Genomic DNA, 20,584 nt, shown 5'->3' with positions numbered 1-20,584 from the left:
GGTGTGCACGGCATGCAGCAGGGGCATGCATAGCGTACGACAAGGGCACGCACACTATTCGATCGAGGTGCACATGCATGCAATGGGGCCATGCATGCTGTGTGACAGGGGTGCATAGCATGTAGCAGGGGTGTGCATGGCTGTGTGTAGGGGTGTCAACCGGTCGGACTTTCGAAGTCTGCACCATGTTTGCCCATTTAACTAATCGGGCTTAGTTATTGAGGGCATGGTACACTTTATATTCAGTCGGTCGGCCAACCTCGTGCTATAATCGGGCTGCCTTAATCGGGCTTCAATCAGGCCTTAACCGGGCTATGGACATGTTTAATGTTTAATGGGCTTTAACCAGTTTTTCAACGGGTCATCTTTAAAATGTGCTCTTATATTCCAGCCCACTCATGTAAGCCCAAAAAAATGATAATAAATCAATAAATGATACCAAATATAACCATTATTTAAAATGTGAACATGTCTTACTTTTTAGTTTTTACTCTTTAATTTGGGGGGTAAAATAGGTATTCTACAATGATTAAAGGGTCGGGCCAGGCTGGTGCACAATAGGTCGGTCTCCATTAAGTGTTATTCGATCGATCTCGATCGGGCACCCAATGGTCCAAGTAGTAAAACTGAGATCGACCGTTTGTAAATGGGTCGGGCTCAAGATCGACACGTTTAGTAAACGATACGGGTTGGGCCGGTCTTTAAACGGTCGGTCCAAGTCGATTTAGTCCTGTCGAGCCACGAATTAACACCCCTAGCTGTGTGCATGGCTATGGGTTTGTGTGCATGGCTGTGGGGCTATGTGCATTGCTGTGGGGCTGTGTGCATGGTATGGCTATGTGCATATGTCATAGCCCGTGGACAACGAGCATGCGTGTAGGCTGCCCTGTTGGCCAGAGTGTGCAGTGCGCACGCGAATATGGATTTTTCCGATGATGAGTACGAGAGATCTGTCAGTCCGATTTTAGCGTAACATATATCATTGGAATCATATTTTTGAGCACTATTCATCTATATGGTCATCTTGACCGGATTCCTTTATATATAAAAAGCCAAAATTTGACCCCTTCCCTCCCTCATAGGGATTTCTAGGGTTTCAGACTCAGGAGTGTTTTGGGGTTATCTAGGTAGGTGGGAGATGAATTTTAGGGTGTTTGGGTTAGGTGAGGGATTTTTCTTTGTTTCCAGCGGGACTGTCCGTGTGCGCGGCATATGTGCAGGAAGGCATGATTTTCTGGGGATGATTGCTGGAGGTTCGTCGACCCAATTTTGACGTATCATATCTCGTTGGAATCGTGTTTCTGAGCACTATTTATCTGCACGGTCATCTTGACCAAATTCCTTCAAATATGAAAAGTCAAATTTAGACCTTCATCTCTCCCATGCGGGGACTCTAGGGTTTCGAATAGGGAATGTTTCCATCAGCATCTCTGTTAGTCGGAAGCTAGAAGTCACGCCCAAGATCCATATTTCATCATAGCCAGAGGAGGGTGAAAAAATTGGTTATCTACAGAATGCCCCTCTTTGGCCGAGGCCTGTGCCAACAGTCGAAGGTTAAAGAAAAGAAGAACCACATTTTGTCACCCGAAGCACATATTGTCGTCATCTTACTCAATTATGATGGAGTTGAAAAAAAATGCAACAGATAATATCTCTAAAGTTTTAGGACTTACTTGGGCTGCCAATTTGGGGAAAGGAATTCACTGCTCTTCTAATCCTGCAAAAAAAAGTTAGTACTTTGATCCTGATTCTTCCTTAGCTGGGCCTCGCATGTGCCAGTTCAGAGAATATGGTCTCCAGGCTGGGTCTGAACTATCTAGGATCAATGGTTACAAGAGAGGAATTCGCTGCTCTTCCAATCTTGCAACAAGTAAAAAATGTTTGATGTTTGGATTTTCATTAGCCGGGCTTCACATGTGCCAGTTCAGGGATTTGGTTTATGAGATTGGGCCACTCGAATCTGATCAACGAGAAAGGGCCTCCTAGGGCCAGGTTAACAACATTGGGCCACCTGGGGCTGGATAAATGTGAGTGGGTTGCCCAGGGCCGAGTAAATGCAATTAGGCCACTTGGGGCCGAGTCAATGAGATTGGGCCGCCCGGGGCCGGGTAAATTATGTCTTCTCTTGATTTTTTCTTGATTCTTGATTTTTGGTTTAGAATTTGGTTCTTGATGTTTGATTTGGAATCTTTTGATTCTTGATGTTGATTCGAAATCTTATAAAATCCTTCTTTTTTTTTTTGTATAAAATGGGTCCCCTCCCCTATTCATTCTTCATTCTAACTTTTCTGAGTGAAGTGAGTTCCTAGAACCCTTTGATTTTTCTTGAAGTTGCTCCTCTTGTTCTTGAAGCTTGTTCTTAGTGTTCTTCATTTTGCTCTTGGAGTTCTTAAAGATATTCATCTTGTTCTTGAGGGAGGAGCTATTTGGAGAATTTAACATTCTTGTGGGCTTTTATGTAAATTGGAAAACTTTCTAGGGCTTCTTACAATTTAGGAAAGTTTTTAGGGTTTTTATTATAATTTAGGAAAGTTTTTAGGGCTTTTTGTAATTATTGAAAATATAGTCGAAAGGAGGAAGAGGAAGACTCTGGAGAGGTCCAGCTCGAGAGTTGCGAGTCCTTCCCACAGGGATGAGGGCCTGGCCGACTGGTATTCCGGGCAAACCCTTCACAATAGTTGGAATTACATCTACAACTCCATATGGGGTTCCTGGGTAAGTCTTTACATTTCATTCATTATTTTGATAATCTTTTATTCCTGTTTTGTATTGTTTTTGTTTTTTGTTGCTTCCTTTCTTTTATTATTTATTTATTATTTCCATTAGCATGAGGGGAAGGAATCACATACCTTGGCCTCCTATGGGCATCCGAACATGGTTCAGTCTAGGCATAGGATGCTCCCTCGTAGGGTGAAGGAGATGGTTGATGATACCTATCTGTGCCAGCTGGCCCTTGTAGAAACCCAAAAGTTTAATCTGGCATTAGTAAGGGCCCTGATGAAGCGGTGGTGGCTGATTACTCACACTTTTCACCTTCCTGTTGGCGAGATCACCATTACGCCTATGTGCTTCTATGCCTTGACGAGCATTCCATTTAGGGGTAGAACCATGATCCTACCCACAGGATTCCTGACTACCAGGGAGTTCGCAGATCTGACCGATGTCACCATTAAAGTTGGCCAGATGTGCATCCGCCTAGGGGAGATTAGTGCCTGATGGGGGAAAGGTGGCCTGGGAGAGAACCCAGGCAACATGTCTCAGATAGCACGTTCCTTCCTGCTATTTGTCATGGGCCAGTGCCTCTTCAGTGACCTCCGAGGAGGAGTAGATATCCACCTGGTGTTCTTCCCCAAAAATCTTCGCACAGTATATACCTAGGACTGGGGCAGGGCAGCCTATGCATATCTCCTACGGTCCCTGGACCTGTTGTCCTATAGGGATAGGGGCCTCAAGGGGGCAAGCTACATCATTTAGATAACTTCCCTTCTCATACCTATTTTCTTTTAGTCATTTGGTCTGCAATTTCTTACTTTGATTTCTTAAAAGAGCCCTAGTGTTTTGAGCATCTGGGAACCATAGCCCATAAACTGAGGGATCCTGAGACATTCTTCTTCCCTTTGGCCACAAAATGAGGAGATAACCAGGTGGTCTGGGCTCGACGCCATCCTCCAAGAACAACTTTTCTTTCTCTTTTGAACGATCTCACTAAGGTATGCCATGTCTGATATTGAAATTCCATTCGCCTGATGTTGTACTTACCCTTCCTTGGTTTTGCAGGCTACTTGGAGACCATTCCATGACCTTTTGTTTCCAGATTCCAAGAGAGTCATCTCGGTTCATCAACTGTCTAAGAACTGAGTCCTTTTCCAAGGCCTATGGAGCCATGCCTGGTACTTAGGAGAGAGAGTAGTACCCTAGCGGTCAGACATCGATCCACATCCTTCTCCCAATCTTCCTCAACCCACTATGCATTGTCCAGAGACATCCTAGTGGACAAGATGAGGCACTTGGCTAACGGAGTATGGGAGGACTTTTTTCTTGATCTGGATAGGGACTATGGAGCCTTCCTAAGGAGGAGACAGTGTGCACCCCTCTCGGTCCCGTTGGTCTAGTGGTATGTTGCCCTTTCTTGAGTATTTCCCACAGATTCTTCCTTGTTCTGGTCTTGACTGATATTCTTTCAGGGGAGAATGAGACATGTAGATCCTTCTGCTGTTCGGTCGTATGTCAATGCTACTGATCCTTCACTAATAGGGCCCTCTACTAGTGCCGGCGGGTCTCTCAGAGTTGCTAACGTCCCCTTTTGTGGCTTCCCTACCTAGACTTATCCCAATATAGCCAACCCCAGTCTCCCTCATCTTCTGGAGCCAAACACAGATGTAGACGCTTCCCTTGGGCTGCCTATTCCTTATGATTATATAAGTATCCTTTTTTTTTTTTTAACATGGGATAAAATTCGATTGTAATTTGGATAAAATTTGATTCGGATAAATTATTCATGAATTTTAAAAAAGTCTATAAAATTCAAGAATTTTTCAGAATTTTTTATTTGATTCAAACTCGGACCGAATTATTCATAAAATTCGATAAAATTCTATTTGGCAGAATTATTCGTGAATAATTCGGAGAATTTAATAACCTTCCGAAGGCCCTCAATATGGCAGTGCCTATGGCTTATGTGGTGTCATTTGAAAACCATCAAAATAGGTGTGGTGCTTTCTATACATGAGAGGCCCATGAGCCCATACGCAGGGGCTTGGGTTTGGGGGTACGATCATCATTGCATCCCCTTGTCTGTAGTGTAGGGGCCTCTTACGGACAAAAAACTTTGTCCCATCAAAATATTTAACCAAAAAGAAAAATCAAACCATAAAAGTAAAACATCTATTGTTAATCAAACATGAACTGCTCCACACTTCCACTACAAGACACATGGTCAATGTAACTCAATAGGAGGCTCTGCAATAATTATATCAGAAGAAGGTACTTAAGTAGAAGAAAATGAGAATTAAATAAAAGCTACCATTCAAGCACACGGGTAGACTGTTTGGTACATGGAGACTGGAAGATTTGGATCAGATCCAAACCAATATATTTCCTCAACTAACCATCACCCCCCTCCCTGTCTCTGTCTTAAGTCGGTCTTCCTCCCTCTGGTTTGATTTGCCTGGAAAACCACAATGATCTACGAAACAGAGAACTTTCTACAAAGCAGTTCTTTCTCCCTCTCAGTTCTTCATTTTGCCCACAAAATTGCAAAGCTCTGAGAAAGAGAGAAGAGATGAAAGAGAATCAGCCCTACCCAGATGATATTCTCATCCTCTTTAACTAAAAAGGCACCAGGTATGCATCTTTCTGCCAATTACCCCAGCTGCAACCATTTGATTATGCACACAGTAGTATTATTCAAATTGCAATTCTTTAGCGGTATTATCTTGCATGGCATAGAATTCCTCTTTTTCTTCTGGACCTTAGGATGTGTCTCTTTCTAAGCAAATACTTTAGAAATGATTTCATGAAACATGGGTTATTGTGATGTGTTCAAAAGTAGTTTGAGAAGAGGAAAACATCCTGCTGCTTGGTATCATTGCATAGAACAATAGATTAGAAGAATTGGGGACCCAACACAGTAACATCCATATATAAACAAAACCAAGCAAAAGTAACACTAAAGTGGGTCCTCAAAATTCACAACACTTCTTTCCAAAATATTCTTTTTCACAAATCTACATCACTTGACAGAAACAGAGCCCTTGTTTTTGTTTAGATCCTAGAAGATGAGCGTGGTGTCCAATATATGCACAGAAGATATTTCTTGCTACCTTTGACTGCATCTCCAATTAAGAGGGCAGATGAGCTTGTTCAAAACCAAGCCACCCATTAGTCCCTGCTTCGCAGGTTTTCCCAGACAGCAAATAACCTCTTCAATCATGTCAACGGATGGGGTGATACTGTGTGATACCACGTTTGGGGGGAAGCTTCCTCAAAATGAAAAGGACCAGAGAAGAGGGTAGAATCTCCACCAACTGTAAACAGTTCCCAGGAAAAAAAAAAACTCTTTAATCTTGCTGCCAACAAAGTTGCTAAAATCAAGGTCGTATCAATAATATAGGAAGAGTCTGCATCAAATGTATTCAACCTTCCTTCAAGAGGAATAATTCCACCAAGATAAATGATACTCCTATTATTATTATTATTATTATTATTTATTTAAGTTTTTTGGGAAAAAGAATGGGTCAATGTTACCAACAAACATATGCATCAGTTAATTAGCAAATCCTAGCACCAACTATTCCCAGAGAAACAAACCAGGAGATTCCTTTCTTCAAGAACAAATCTGGCTCATAAAGTTTACATAAGCCATTAAGGAGTGCATGTTTGTGATTCTAATTTTTTCAGAAAATTAATATTAAATTGAAAACAAGAGAGAGAACAAGGCTAGTTTGGGAGCCCACCAATCCATAGCTCCATTGCTTTCTAGTAACCTGACCTGATCTCAAGATTCATCATGTAGTTCAAGGGCTCTCATTTTTCCTTGTATTTTCTAGGGCATGTTTGCCAATTATTTGACAAATATGGTAGAATGCCAGTTGACAACCTGCCTAGAGTGTTAAGAAATCACATTTCCTAATCTCCACCTTCTCAATGCTACTTTAACATTGTTTCACATAACCAGTAGTCCAAAGATAACAAAACTTACCAGGTAGTATATGAAGTTTAGTACTGGATGATTCAAAACATCAAGATCGGCAGCTTTATTGAACGCACTGAAGCATATCTGTCACATACAAAGATTGCAATCGGTGTGTAAGATGCACTACATTCGTACCCTTCTTAATGGTACTGATATGTTGCCACAGCCATTTCTCAGTTGAAATCATAGAACGCTAGATGGTTTCAACTAATCAGAGGCAATAGAGTACTATCTTTTCCACAGCACCAAAAAACATTCTTAGCATGAGTCATTAAAAATGTAAGCATTATAGAATACTACTGACTATGCCAGTAGAACACAGAGAAACTGACCACGATACATCTTACTAGGAAACATGAGAAACATATGGTGGTCACATAGCCAACCTGTACAGAGCAGAAAAACAATGAATAAAGAAACGGGAAGCCAGAAGATATAGAGTGCCTGAAAAAGTGAGTCTATAAATACCTCCTGTAACTTCTTTCTCCGGCCTTTTGACTCAACAGGGAAGCGTTGAAGCATTAAGAAGAGTCTGCCAGAATGTGCAAGCCAAAAATTCAAGGGCCATGTACAATGCAGGGAATGTAAGTACAAATTTAAACACAAATTAGCAGGGTCCAAGCCAGCTAGGGGAGGCAATTCTCAGCTTGGCCAGACGAATAAGAAGGCTGCTATTAGGTGTGGCCTGCCAACTACATTAGTCAATAGTTTGGGTTTGGTTGGTGGTGACTGGAGCTGCCTAAGGTGTTCCAGCCTGTCAGGTATGCCTAAAGTGTCCCAACCCTCTATTGGCATGGGGCCAACTGCACAGCTGATATCCGTGGCACGCATCATGAGTGTGCACATCAAGGTAGGAATTCCTTTACTCCTTACTTTAAAATCTGTGCAGGCCCAAACTCACTGTCATAGGCTTTGGGCATGCCTATCCCTTCCTATTTAATATTGAGTGGACTCAGAATTCAAGTCAAGCTTATTGCCCAAGGCACCTAGCTTAAACCATCAAAACCCACATGATTGCCACTCTTATCCCAAAACGAACACTAGAATAATCAAACAATATACAACTTGGAGTGAAATATGTCAGTGTCCTAATAAATATGATATGGTTAGGGAAAGTTGACTGTATACACAGGACTCCAGAATTCCTGTTTAGGCCCCCCTTGAAAATTGTACATGTCCAACTCTTTGATCAGCCCTAGGAAATTAACATGTCAATCTTTTGCAAAGATCTCCAAATGTGGCAGTTCAAAATAGGACATGGTCATCTCCACACTAACCACCGAACAATGGAAAACTAAGCACCATAAGTCAATTCTCCCACACTCGTTCACTAGATATGTTAAAGGTAATGCAAATTGGAGGACCATTCACCATTCATTCTTCAAATGTACCAAACATAATGGTGTCTGGCCATACAAGAAAAAGAGTTTCTGTTCAAGTTGCTATCCTAGAGAGTACATCATATGGCCAGTTTGGAATCAGGATGCTCATGTCAATAATAGTCAACACAACACATATCAGAAACACCCTTACAGAAATTCCTTGCGTTAAAAATAGGTCCACAAAAGATTTGATCAACATGGATGAATGTTGAGGCATTTCTGACCATTGGATCAATAGGAATCTTCTGGAATGGTATTATCCATGTAACAATGGAAGGTGATTTTTCCAAAAATCACAAGATAAATAAGAGCCATCAATTTTTATGGTTTTTTTTTTAATCCAATCCATCTATTCCCAGTCAGAACTGGGAAAGTTCTTAATACACAATGTGTGCCAACACAATAGGGATATTTGATTGAATTAGAGTCTGAAACTAGACATGTAGCTAATCCAGACCATGTCCTCTCTATACAACAGTTGGAATGGGCATACCATCTGTCCACGTGGCAGAATAGATGCCTCGTGACGATTGGAACGATAAGACCTTTGTGATAATAATAATTTGCCCTTTTTTTAGGTCAAACAAACTCGAAATATACCAAACCATTTGGCAGATATTAACCCACCAAGGAACCCTTCTTTAGGTAGGATGTCATTTTGCCAAGGAAAAAAATGCATTATTTGCAGTCGTAGAAGTCCCTAATTTTAGCCTAGGTTTCTCAATTATTCAGTGGATCTAATGTGAGCTTGCGAGCTGCAGCCTGGATCAATGGACCAAAGGGCCTGCTTCATAGGACGCAGTTGAAATCCCACGCCAATCGTAACATGTGCAGTCTCTCTACCCATTGTGTGTGCACAATTCATCTCTCAAAGAGTGAGTTTTCCATAAGAAGGGTGGATATGCAAGTTTCAATAAACAAGGCTCGAGATATGCATGCTATCTATGCATTTTCAAATATAGTAACAGCAGTTGAGAGTCCAAGAAAGAACTGACCTCCCTCCATAGAGAAGAAAACCAAGGGCCGCAAACAATGAGACGCCTGCAAAACACATGTTAGCTAGAAAGATTAGAATCAAGTTACAGATGCTATTTAGTAAATTGCAATTTGTAATGCTGGCAAACCTGCAAAGAAGATCTTGGACAGGATGAGCACAAGATGGACGGGCTTCCACCACAAAACTAACCACAACACTATCTGTAACAAATTAAAGAAAAAAAGGGTTAGCAAACTAATCTACACTCTAGTCAACAACCACAATTCTTTTTCTTATTGTTAATAATCACATCTGTCCAATAAATATATTTATATAAGCAGTATTATAATGGCATTTTAAAATCTTTCCCCAAAAAAGAAAATTATGATGAGGGTACTGTTTTAGATTGTATTCAGAACTTTCATGAACCTCAGTTACACATTAATACTAAACATATGCCTACCTATGTCAACAAGAAAAGAGAAGTAATTGGTCTTCTCAGTCAGGGCACTGCATGCGGTGAAGCATATCTTGCGGTAGTATCAATGCAATACAATTCTTCCTGAGACTTGTGAACTGAGCCTAGGAGCTTCCCCTACCTCCAATCTCTCTTGGCCCTAGAGTAAATAGATATAATCTACCTAATGAGCTTTAAATTATTCTAGTTTCTGGAAAGATTTCTAAAATCAAAATATGGCTCTAGAGGCAATATAATCAAGATATTCTTGGGCATATACATAGAATTTGGGATTCTTATCAAACAATACTAATGCAGATTCTTCACCAAACTAGGCTTATTTTATTAGGAATAAACCTAGGGTTGGGTTCTATACATGTTGGGCCTTTAATCCTATTTGTTTTGAGTGTAATGGACCACTTTTATGGGTCTAAAAGAGGGGCTTTAACGTTGCATACGGGTATTATGCATAAACACTAAATTGAGGGTATCGCACTAAGAATTCAAGGTTTGTAGTTGTCCCATAAATGTAAAATCTTTGTTCCCAACCTTGATTTCTGAAAAAATACCCATCTTGACCATTATATGACCATAGCGCATTGTATCGGTACATACTGTACCGATACTCACCGATACGTACTGATCGATACATACCGATACTCATCGATACGTACCGATCGATACATACCGATACTCATCGATACGTACCGATCGATACATACAAATACTCACCAATACGTACTGATACATACCAAAACGTATATTTCACCTCGATTTTATATTTTCCATAGAGTATCAGTACGTATCGATAGTGCATTGGTGCATATCGGTATGTATCGTAGGATATATATCGATACGAAAGGATTTTTAAAATTTCATGTATCGTATTGGTGTGTATCGTATCGGTCGGCTAAATTTAAGATACGTATTGAAGGTTATCGTATCGGTATCGGTATCGGTATCAAAGATACTTTAAACCATGACTCTAATAAAATCATAAACTATAATCAAACTTTGTCGTAAGCCAATCAAGCATAAAAAATGAGGAAGAAAAAGAATCCCACAGCTTGGCATCTAGAACTCCCCCATCAACAATGCTGCACCATAAGGATGAGAATCCCCACTAACCTTCCTCTTCATAAGAGCATTCATAAGCACCCATGCTACAATATGTAGGAATATCACCTTCTTGGGACTAGAAGACCTGATAAATGCAATTCACAGTAATGAGGCCAAAGGGCAGCATTATCCCCAGGATATCTCCTTACCATCTATTCCAACCACTCCAATCTCACCCAATCTTTACTAAAGTTACATTTCATATATTTTGTTTTTTAATCCTACTCACTTTAAAGACTTTTGATTCCAATGCTTCCTCCATTCTTTCAAATTTCTATTTATTTTTTCATTTGTTAAAAGTGAATTGATGTAACCCTATTGTAATTGGACAATCACTTGTTTAGCACGTGGAATCATATGTGAATCAATAGGGACCTTGGGTGGCAGATAGTGAAGTAGTACCATAAGGTGATGCAGATAAGTCATATAAATGGGATTATTTTATTAGAAATAAGAATTATGTTGGGTTACGTATGTGTTGGGTCTTTGATCCCAGGTGTTCTCATTGTAATAGGACATTTTAATGGACCTATCATATAGGGAGAGGCCATACGAGATTAATAAGTCTCTTTATTTCTTTAATTGAATTGCTATTAAGTGTCTTAGTTAGGCTAAATTAGGTTTCTATAAGTCCAGTCCTATTTTGAGTCAGTGTCCTTTATTATTTCAGTATAAAAACATCCAAAATGTTATCCCAACTTAATGGGGTCGGATACATGGAGATTCCGAGCAAGAATGAGAGCAAGGATCCATGCAAAAAGATTGATGGTTAATGACTAATTATAATAAGTGCTGGCTGTCAACCTGACGCACCACTACAAATCAGCCACATGCTTATAACGACAGACTATAATAAGTTACTGGCTATCTACTTGACGTTCCATATAGATCGGTCAAGCCAAAGCGTTCTACATGCATTACATCCACCATTACAACAAGAATATAATGCTTCAACTAGCCTGTGGATTAGTAACATTTTTGTGCTATGATCCAGTTGTTAGACAATCTGCAATTAATCTAGCACCGGCAATATCTTGTATCTATGTGAATGTATCTTCCCAATCTCCCTCAGTAGTCTACCTCCTCCAAGTTGCTGAACTCCAGAAAATGTGTGGGCCTGTGATCCTCATGATAATACTCACTAGAAGCTCCAAGCTCGACCCCATACTTCATGCTCAGCATGTGCTTCACACCCCATGAAGTAGTAATTCCATGTAAAGGGTGTCAAAATATAACCGAAACCGTTTACTGTAACTAAAACCGGAACCGACTGGTTATAACCGAACCGCACTGTAGTAAATTGATCTTGTTTTGGTTTTATAGGAAATAATTCCGGTTCGAAACCAAACTGAATCGAAAAAACTAATGTTTAACCGGCACCTAGTATTAAAGGCTTAAAGTGTTTTGAATTTCGATGGGTCTTTACGAAAAAAGGGGAGAAAAAAAAAAAGCAAAGTACTAACCGAGAAGGGAGCTTCACTTTCACACAGTCACACTTCTTGATTTTCTAATTTCTAGGATCATAGATAATTAATTATAATATATGTAGTCTTTTATATAGAAAGTATATTGTCCTTGGAAAAATAAATGCATATTGTCCTAATTCTTTAGGAAATTTAATATATGTAGGATTCACACTAGTTGTAGGATGCAAACCATTTTCTAAAACACCATTAATCCCATGTAAACCGGTTGTGAACCGAATAACAAAAACCGATTAAAAACCGCTAAAACCGAAACCGGACAAAAACGAATCTAATTTCACCTTATTCCTATCCTGTGCGGTTTTAGTTTCACCTTATCAAAATGTAAACCGAACCAGAACCAGAACCAGAACCAGAACCGAACTGAATAACCAAAACCGCACCGTTTGACAACCCTAATTCCATGGACCATTGTCAAGAATCATGTAGAAACCTAAGAAGCGTCGCTAAGTAGCATCTGAACCTTCTCATAACGAGTAGGCAGGTAACCAAGAGGATTGCCTCCGGTGTCCTTGTTTACTCGGCCCACTCATAACCTGTGGGAGTAAAGCTTATATGCTGTCAATGAACAAGACCTTGGGGTAACACTGCAAGTTAGAATAATGCACTTCTCCCCGTCCCATTGCTTATTGTTCTCCAAAATTTGGGCATGGGCAGTGAGATCCTGTGGTGACAGCTGAGGCAGCTCATTTGGCTGAGTATGCATTCATCCCAATGGCTCCAAATCAAATAATTATTTCAGTATATATTACTTAATTAGTTAAAGATTGGGTTAGGCTTTTCCTTTATAGGGTTTGAGTTTGTTTTGTCTAATGTATAAGCTTGTAAAAAGGCCAGCATTGGACACGAATTTTGATTGATGAAAGCTTGAGTTTGCTGCCTATCATGGTATGCTCTTTCCTTGTGAGTGATCAAGGTGCAACTGGTGTGTGATCCAGCCAACACCTTGCGGCAAGAAGCCTGGATTGCTCTCTGATTACCCTTCTTTAAGGCAAGGTTCAAAACCTTGTTTCGTTTCATCGTCAGCATCCTCATCTCTACTACAGTTATCTATATAACACTTCTTAACAGTCTAGCATACCACCACGTACATCATAGCCGGTCTTATAAAACTTCCCTTTAAGTTTTAAAGGAATATGTCGGTCACACAACACTACAGACGCACCTCTCTACTCCAACCACCCCACTTTAATCCTCTATGAATAGCCTTTTTAAATTTTCTCTGAAAATAAAAAAACTCTCAATAATCCTGAAATTTTGTTTTTCTGAATCACAATTCGATGGCAACCAAACAAGCAATCATAAGATGCCACAATTAACATTTTCATCCTATGTTAATCTAAAAAGAGAACTCGAATGATCAACTCAATCAAGTTTATTTAATTCACAACTAATGGTATCTAAGAAGTTAAGATATACTTGAAATGATGCTCTATAATATATTGAAAAAGATAATGTGATACTGAAAAACAGTCTCATTCAAATCTATCCATGTCAGATCACTAGGTCCATTGGAAATTTTATTTTCCCATGTTTCACCAAGTGCCTTTAACATGCCAGCATACCTCAGGAATGCAATGCCCTCCACAAATGCAACCATTAATACATTTCTCCTTTTGCCAATACCAACAAATTTAAAAATAATACAATGGGGAAAAAAAAAATAGAAAGGTAATACAGGAACTCCCTAATCCCAAACATCTGTAAACTTAGTTTATTCGTTCATAGTTTATTCATTAAAACCTTTCCCTTGGCTGGGACTCATATTGATGAACACAAGAAAATCGGACTTTACCTGGATGCCATACACAATAGCATTCACAGTGTAGAAACTTGGCCTAAGCCCATCAGTTGATACAGCACGTGCCTGGCAAATATCAAGAGTCAAATTAAAAGAAAACAAGCCAACATAAGGTAATTTTTCTTTTTCTTTTTTTTTTTTTTTTTTTTTTGGGGGGGGGGGGGGTGGCCGCCGGGGTTGTAAAACATAAGGTAATTAACCATATTTGAAGAAGTTCCAACCTGATAGTATATCTCTGCCCAGAACAGAACTAACAGTGCATATGTCGTGAAGAAAGCAAGACTTGGCATATCAAGCAAGATATGTTGAAAAATCTGATAATAAGTAATAACAAACCATTAGAAACAAAATGGAGGCTGGCAAAGTCCACATAGGATCACCATAAAACTTCAATTCAGGAAATAATAATCCATACCTCGGGTTTTATCTGTTGCACATTCCGCCGGAATGCAAAGACCAATGAACGAACTGCGAAACACAATCAAGCACATTGAACAATCAAAATACAACATATAGAAAACAGAAAATGAACTACAAAAAGAAAAGGAAAAAAAAAGATACAAACCTGCATTCACCAAGAAGTTAAGAAAGTGGAAAACCTTCTGTGTCGTCCAACCATACTCAGGAACTCTCAATTCTATTCGAATAAGTTGGATCTGCAAAAAAGCTCCCCCAATATTAAACCCACGACTAGAAAAAAAAAAAAGTAGAGCAACCCAAACGAAAGTTCACTAGCTCTAACAACAATTTGATGGAGCAAGAAACACAAAACCCATTATCACAGAGGCATCCATTATAAATTCATAATGAAACCTAATAATCCAAGACCTACCCCTAGAAAAACAATAATGATGCGTGAAAAATCCCAACATAAAAACTTCAACTAATCTTCTCTCCAATTAGAGAAACCCAGAAACCCTAGCTTACAAATTTATATAACATCAACAGATAACAAACCAAGCCACCCATTATGAATTCATAATGAACCCGCATGAGTTCCATGTTCTGAGACCTACCCCAAAGAAATCATAAAACACATGAAATATCTCAAAAATTGAAACTTCAACTACTAATCCCTCCAAATCAAAAAACCCCAAAACCCTAGCTTACAAATTCAAATATATCAGCAGAAACACAAATTCTATAAAATTCAAATCAAACTTTTACCAGAGCAACAGCGCCAACCAAGACATATAGTCCTGCGAGGACATGAAAGATACGATCCTGCCAAACAGGTGAATTATTGATATCATCCCACCAATTAGAAGAGTCTATGAGGCCATAAGAATTCACCCATGACGGAACATTGGTCGAACCCATTAGATTTTATCGCCGAAAAATTCAGGAAAAAATAAAATAAAATTCCCCGGCGATTACACAGCGGAAGATCCTAAAGAAGGAAATCTCCAACAAGGAAAATTGAAATTCAGAAGACTATAAAATTTCTGAAATAAGATATAGCCAATTAATCGCCGACCATTCAGAGAGATATACGTGAAGGGTTTCCGATTCCTATTCCAATTGAGTGTCCAAACAAAATCCCTATCGAATAGCAGAAAAGGGTTTCCTGAATTTTTTGTTTTTCGATCTCGACAGACGCCTAGACACACAACTCAGCTCGACACACATCTTAAAAGACATCATACCATTACCGCCACGCTATGTAAAACTTCGGCTTTTGTGTATTTATTTGGACAAGAAAAGGATAGTAAGTTTTCTTTTATTTTCCGGTAGAACCATAGTAAGTTCAAGAACGGTACTAATGCGGCAATGGATACCTACCTCGATTAAATGGTACTTTTTAGAATTTTTTTTTTTTTTGATAAAATATTTTTTAGAAATTTTGTATGATAAAATGTGCACCACAATGATACAGTACGTGTTTAATACGATTACTATGTAAAAATCCAAGAGCAAAAACACCTAAAATTAGATTTAGGTTTTTTTTTTTTTTAATCTAATATTTATTAAATTTAATTATATCTATCATAGACAATGTTGATTGGTGATTCATCAACCACTATCTATCATGATAAATAATAGTATTTATTTAAAAAACAACAATAATAATAATAGTATGTGGATAATCATTTAAAAAATTAAAATATCATCATTGATATTAGAAAAATTTATATCCACCTCCCTCGCATTTGCCCTTATTACATCGACCCCTCGCTTTTCATTTATTATAAATAAACCCACCCAACCTAACACCATGAGAATGGTGTTAATTTTTTAAATTAAAAAGACAATTTTATCCTTATGATATATTTACCTAAAACATCTTGAGTCAATGACCATTTTACCTGTTGAACATCTTCAATCTTAAAATCTCATACTCGTCTTAAGCCCTAGCCAGTGCCCTCTTCGTCAATGTTGTTCACGGTCAAACCTCTCGCTGGCGGCATCCCAAATGGCCTGATTCTGGTGGCTCTCGAATTTCAAAAGAAATTAATTCCCACCGGATTCCAATCTAGCTGTCGGAAAAGAACATATTAAAGAAACAGAGACATACCTAAAGAAGTCTAGGAGCAAATAGGAACGAAGCTGGGATCTGTTTCTCCTCCAATGCTACCAAGCGACATTGCAGAGAAATCTGAAGAGTTCTTGATTTCGTTCATCTGCAACATAAAATTAAACAAAAATCTTCAGAAATTGAAGAAACGAATCAAGAAATCGATCAAAAATCTCAGTAACTACAATAAGGACTAAACAAAGAAGGAACATACCCAACCAGATGCATTTGCAGAATGGCTATCCCATCCAATATGGGCTACATGCTTAACATCTGTTGGGTACCCAATCTCGATCTCACGTTCCTTCATAACTGCAACATCATCATCAGCATAAACCCACATTTAGTTCAAACTTCCAAATCAAAAATTTTAACCAAAAGCCCTGAAAGGAAGAGTTTTGATCATTGAATTAAAATCATTACCGAAGAACTGCAAGAAGCATTTGAACCCATTTTCTCTCCATATATAAATGTTCTTGGCTTCCTGCTCCTTGCAAATTAACCCTTATTTCTACTGGAATTTTCATTTCGTTGAGAATTTCCATTTCAAAACTACAATATTTAGACAATGTTTAATAGTAAAGTTCTCCCATATTTCCATTGCGATTATCAAGCAGCAGAATTGTTGGTTCTTTTTAAATTTTCATTTATTAATGAATGGGATATGTTCTGTGTTCATGAAAATCTAAGAATCAGAGAAACTACGCATACGCGTAAGAGACTGAGAGAGAAAGGGAGACAGACTTACCTCCGATTGAAGAAACCGGCGACGCGGACGCAGGTGATCGTAGTGAAGGGAAGAAGGCGATTGACGCTCTAGGGTTCCTTCGTTCTGAAAAAAACGAAGATATGCACGAAAGTTTCCATATATAAATGTTCTTGGCTTCCGCCGGCGAGAGCTTTCACAGTGAACAACAGAGAAGGGGGCAGGGGTAAAATGGTCATTGAATCAAGACTTTTTAGGTAAATATATCATAAAGATAAAATCGTCTTTTCCAGTCTCACGGTGTTAGGTCAATGTTAGGTTGGGTGGGTTTATTCTTAATAAATGAAACGTGAGGGGGGTCGATGTAATAAGGGTAGACGTGAGGGGAGATGGATGTAAATTTCCTTTGATATTATCTTTTCAAACAAGAAAATCCACAGCAATCCCTATGGATGCGAATCCGTATTGTAAAACCGGAATCAGATTGTGTATAGGTTCATTTAGATATTCAATAATTCAATCACAATAACTAACGATAGATTTATAATTAAGTTAAGATTTTAAATTGGATGGCAAAATTATAATTAAGTAGACTTAGGGCCCGTTTGATAACGTTTCTGCCGTTTCTGTTTCAAGAAACGGCAGAAACATAAATTCCCGTTTCTAGAAACAGAAACGGAATTGAAGGTGTTTGATAAGTCATGTTTTTAGAAGTCGATGGTAACCAGTGAAAAAATTACCACAAGTCGTTTCTAGAAACGGTGAAACAAGTTGAACTTGTTTCGCCTGGGTCGTTTCTTGAATCATAAATAAGTAAAAATTACTATTTCTATTTCTAAAAATAAGTGAAACGGAATAGTTTTATCAAACGTTTTTTGCTCCGTTTTTGCTGTTTCTGGAAATAGAAACTGTAGAAACGCGTTTCTAGAAACGTTATCAAACGGGCCCTTAATAGGGTAATAGATAGTAACAAGATGGTGGACACTTAAGGTTCTTAATTAATAGATTTAGGATAAGCTTGAAATGAAGTTAAATAAAGGATATAAGATAATAAATGAGAGAGGGAGTGGCAATATGGAAAGAGGAGCTGGAATTAATAAAATAAGAAAAGGAGACGTGTGTCATCCACATTTTTTTTCAAAATCGAGAAACTTATAGAAAGGGGGAAGTGTTGTTTTGACTTTTGGGGTTAAATTTTTTTTTCTCCCAAAATACACGTATTATACACATTTAAAATGGGCATAATACGTGTACCTATAGAATATGCATATAATACAGATTTTTGTGATCGATACGCCAAACTATGACATTTTGATTGAAGCGTTTAGATACGGCAAAAATCTGCAGATTTTACGCAAATTTACTATGGTTCGGACTAGTTTGAAATTCGGACTTAACAATCAAAAATCATGGTCATTGGATTTGGGGATTGAATCATGGACGTTGTCAGGACAAATTTAAATTTAAGGGAAATTTTCTTGTACCATCCCTAAGAATCTAAAAAATTTCATGTAAACCCCAAAAATGAAAATAATATCCACCGCATCCTAATTTATCGCATCGTTAACTGAAAAGGTAAAATGACCTTTTTACCCTTCTACTTAACCTCTTAAAGAGCTCATTTTTAACCATTCAAAACCCTTGCATACTCCCACCATCAGCTCTCTGTTTTGATAATAAAAGTGTGAAATAAAAATCTTACATTGCAAGAAGTCTCTGGCTCTGAGGGTTTTGTGAAGGAAACCAGATCGGAGCTGAAAACCCTAGATCGATTTGAAACAATTTCATCTCTTCAAATTAGGTTTTTCTCTCCCCCGGTGAACAGTGAAATTGGGAGGTTGGATTTGAAATATAGGTTTTGGTGCAGCACCCATATCCTATCGGTGCCCAGATGAGGATATATTGAGATTGCAGCACCCGGTTATGGGCAGAGTTGGAACATTTTGCATCATAGCCAGCAAGCATTGGCGCCCAGATGAAGCGATGTGAGTAGAGGTTGAGGTTGCAACGTCGTGTTCTGAGCAGAATTGGGACATTTTGCTTCATTCCTAGCAAGTACCTCGCCCTCTCTCTCTCTCTCTCTCTCTCTCTCTCTCTCTCTGTTCTGAAAGTCATCGGAAATTTTTTCAAAGAAACTACTAGTTTCGATTGAAAATCAGTATAACATTTTAGCCCCAATTGTGTAAGAGTAGAGGAAACCCATATAATCTGATGAGGTCGGGTTGAACAATTTTCACTTATCAGGATATTTGGGGATTCAAGTTCATCTCATACATATCATGAATATTTTCTCTATTCATTTCTTTATGAATCTATAATAAACAGAAAAGGTTTGAAATCGAAGTCACTCCTTTGTTGCCACCCATGATCTTGCCATCCGAGCCATTGTAATCGAGGTTGAAGACCCATTGCCTTCAATGCTAGTGTTGCCAATGGCACAAAACCTTCTTCTCCTCTAGTAGAACTCAACGACGATTTTGCGGTCCTTGCCAAGATGGAAGATGGGTGAAAGGGAAACCCCTTCACCCGCTACTTTACTAATTAAGGTCCAGGGTATAAGGGTAAGTCTACATACCCATAAGGGTAGTTTGGCCATTTAGATAATATGAGACTGTTGACATCATCACTTAACAATTTAATTCTAACAAAATGGATTTATTACAAATTTTCTTATGAAAGTGAGGGATATATAAGCTTTTATTTTCATTTTTGGGGGTTACAGAACATCATCACTTAACGATTTAATAGCTCCTCATCCCAAAGGTCACCTTCGTAGAGAGTGACTCCTCAATCACAGACTCCGGATGGTTACCTAAATCAACATCTAAAAAGGAGGGGTGAGCTTCCAAGAAGCCAAATGAGAGGTACACACACAAAACATTCACAAACAATTATAGATACAAGATTAGAGATTAACAAGATTAAACGAATACAATTGTAATGCAACATAAAATAACAATAAGGATTAAATGAATGTAAATATGATTCAGATTATATTGTACAAGCCTATCAACAAAACTAATTTAAAATTTGGATTTGTGTGCTACTGCAACATAGGTTATATCACTAGTCCCAGAAAACCCATCAGTCACTGAGTGATATAAGCTAGTTGCGAGTCAGGAGCTTGTAGGTCCCAAAAAACCCATCGGTCATGTAATACCCCGCTTCTTAAAACCCGGTCTGATTTCGCGGTTGAACCGGTTTAACCATGCAGGAACCGAGCCAGAGGATATTAGAGCGGGTTCCTTATGGGCTATGATGGCACGGGTGACCTTAAACACCGGCTAGCCCGACAAGTCCGAGCCAGTGCCAGAAGAGACGGGAGTGCCCAAACCGTGTACGTGCACCTACCATAAGGCTATGTATGGATAAAACAGGTATTATATCCGTATTTTAAGGTATATACGTATGCTACATCGTATTCCCGGGGTGGGGTTCGCGCCGAGGTCC

At 38.8% G+C, this 20,584-nt stretch overlaps 1 protein-coding gene and 1 long non-coding RNA gene across 2 annotated transcripts; one reads left to right on the top strand and one right to left on the bottom strand.

The window, feature by feature from the left end:
- The first annotated feature begins 5,138 nt into the window (after positions 1-5,138).
- Positions 5,139-7,768, top strand: LOC122057941. The gene is made up of 2 exons (XR_006133656.1): positions 5,139-5,343; positions 7,201-7,768. It is a non-coding gene; the product is annotated as an uncharacterized LOC122057941 (long non-coding RNA).
- Positions 5,552-15,575, bottom strand: LOC122057940 (tobamovirus multiplication protein 3-like). The gene is made up of 11 exons (XM_042620305.1): positions 15,081-15,575; positions 14,479-14,569; positions 14,329-14,381; positions 14,135-14,227; positions 13,908-13,979; positions 9,201-9,273; positions 9,072-9,117; positions 7,163-7,226; positions 7,027-7,080; positions 6,701-6,778; positions 5,552-6,026 (listed from the first exon to the last, which is right to left on the bottom strand). Exons 1-11 carry the CDS (start codon positions 15,231-15,233, stop codon positions 5,934-5,936), a joined length of 870 nt encoding a protein of 289 aa, XP_042476239.1. The 5' UTR covers positions 15,234-15,575; the 3' UTR covers positions 5,552-5,933.
- Positions 15,576-20,584: the final 5,009 nt, after the last annotated feature.

This window comes from Macadamia integrifolia, chromosome 12 (genome assembly GCF_013358625.1).
Source record: "Macadamia integrifolia cultivar HAES 741 chromosome 12, SCU_Mint_v3, whole genome shotgun sequence".
Classification (NCBI taxonomy): domain Eukaryota; kingdom Viridiplantae; phylum Streptophyta; class Magnoliopsida; order Proteales; family Proteaceae; genus Macadamia; species Macadamia integrifolia.
This window is presented reverse-complemented; position numbering and strand designations above follow the sequence as displayed.

Coding starts and splice junctions, on each gene's coding strand:
- LOC122057940 (XM_042620305.1), bottom strand. CDS start 15,233: ATGGGTTCGACCAATGTTCCGTCATGGGTGAATTCTTATGGCCTCATA. Junction 14,228..14,328: donor TGCAACAGATAAAACCCGAG/GTATGGATTATT, acceptor ACTTATTATCAG/ATTTTTCAACATATCTTGCT. Junction 7,227..9,071: donor TTTCTTCTCTATGGAGGGAG/GTCAGTTCTTTC, acceptor ACATTCTGGCAG/ACTCTTCTTAATGCTTCAAC.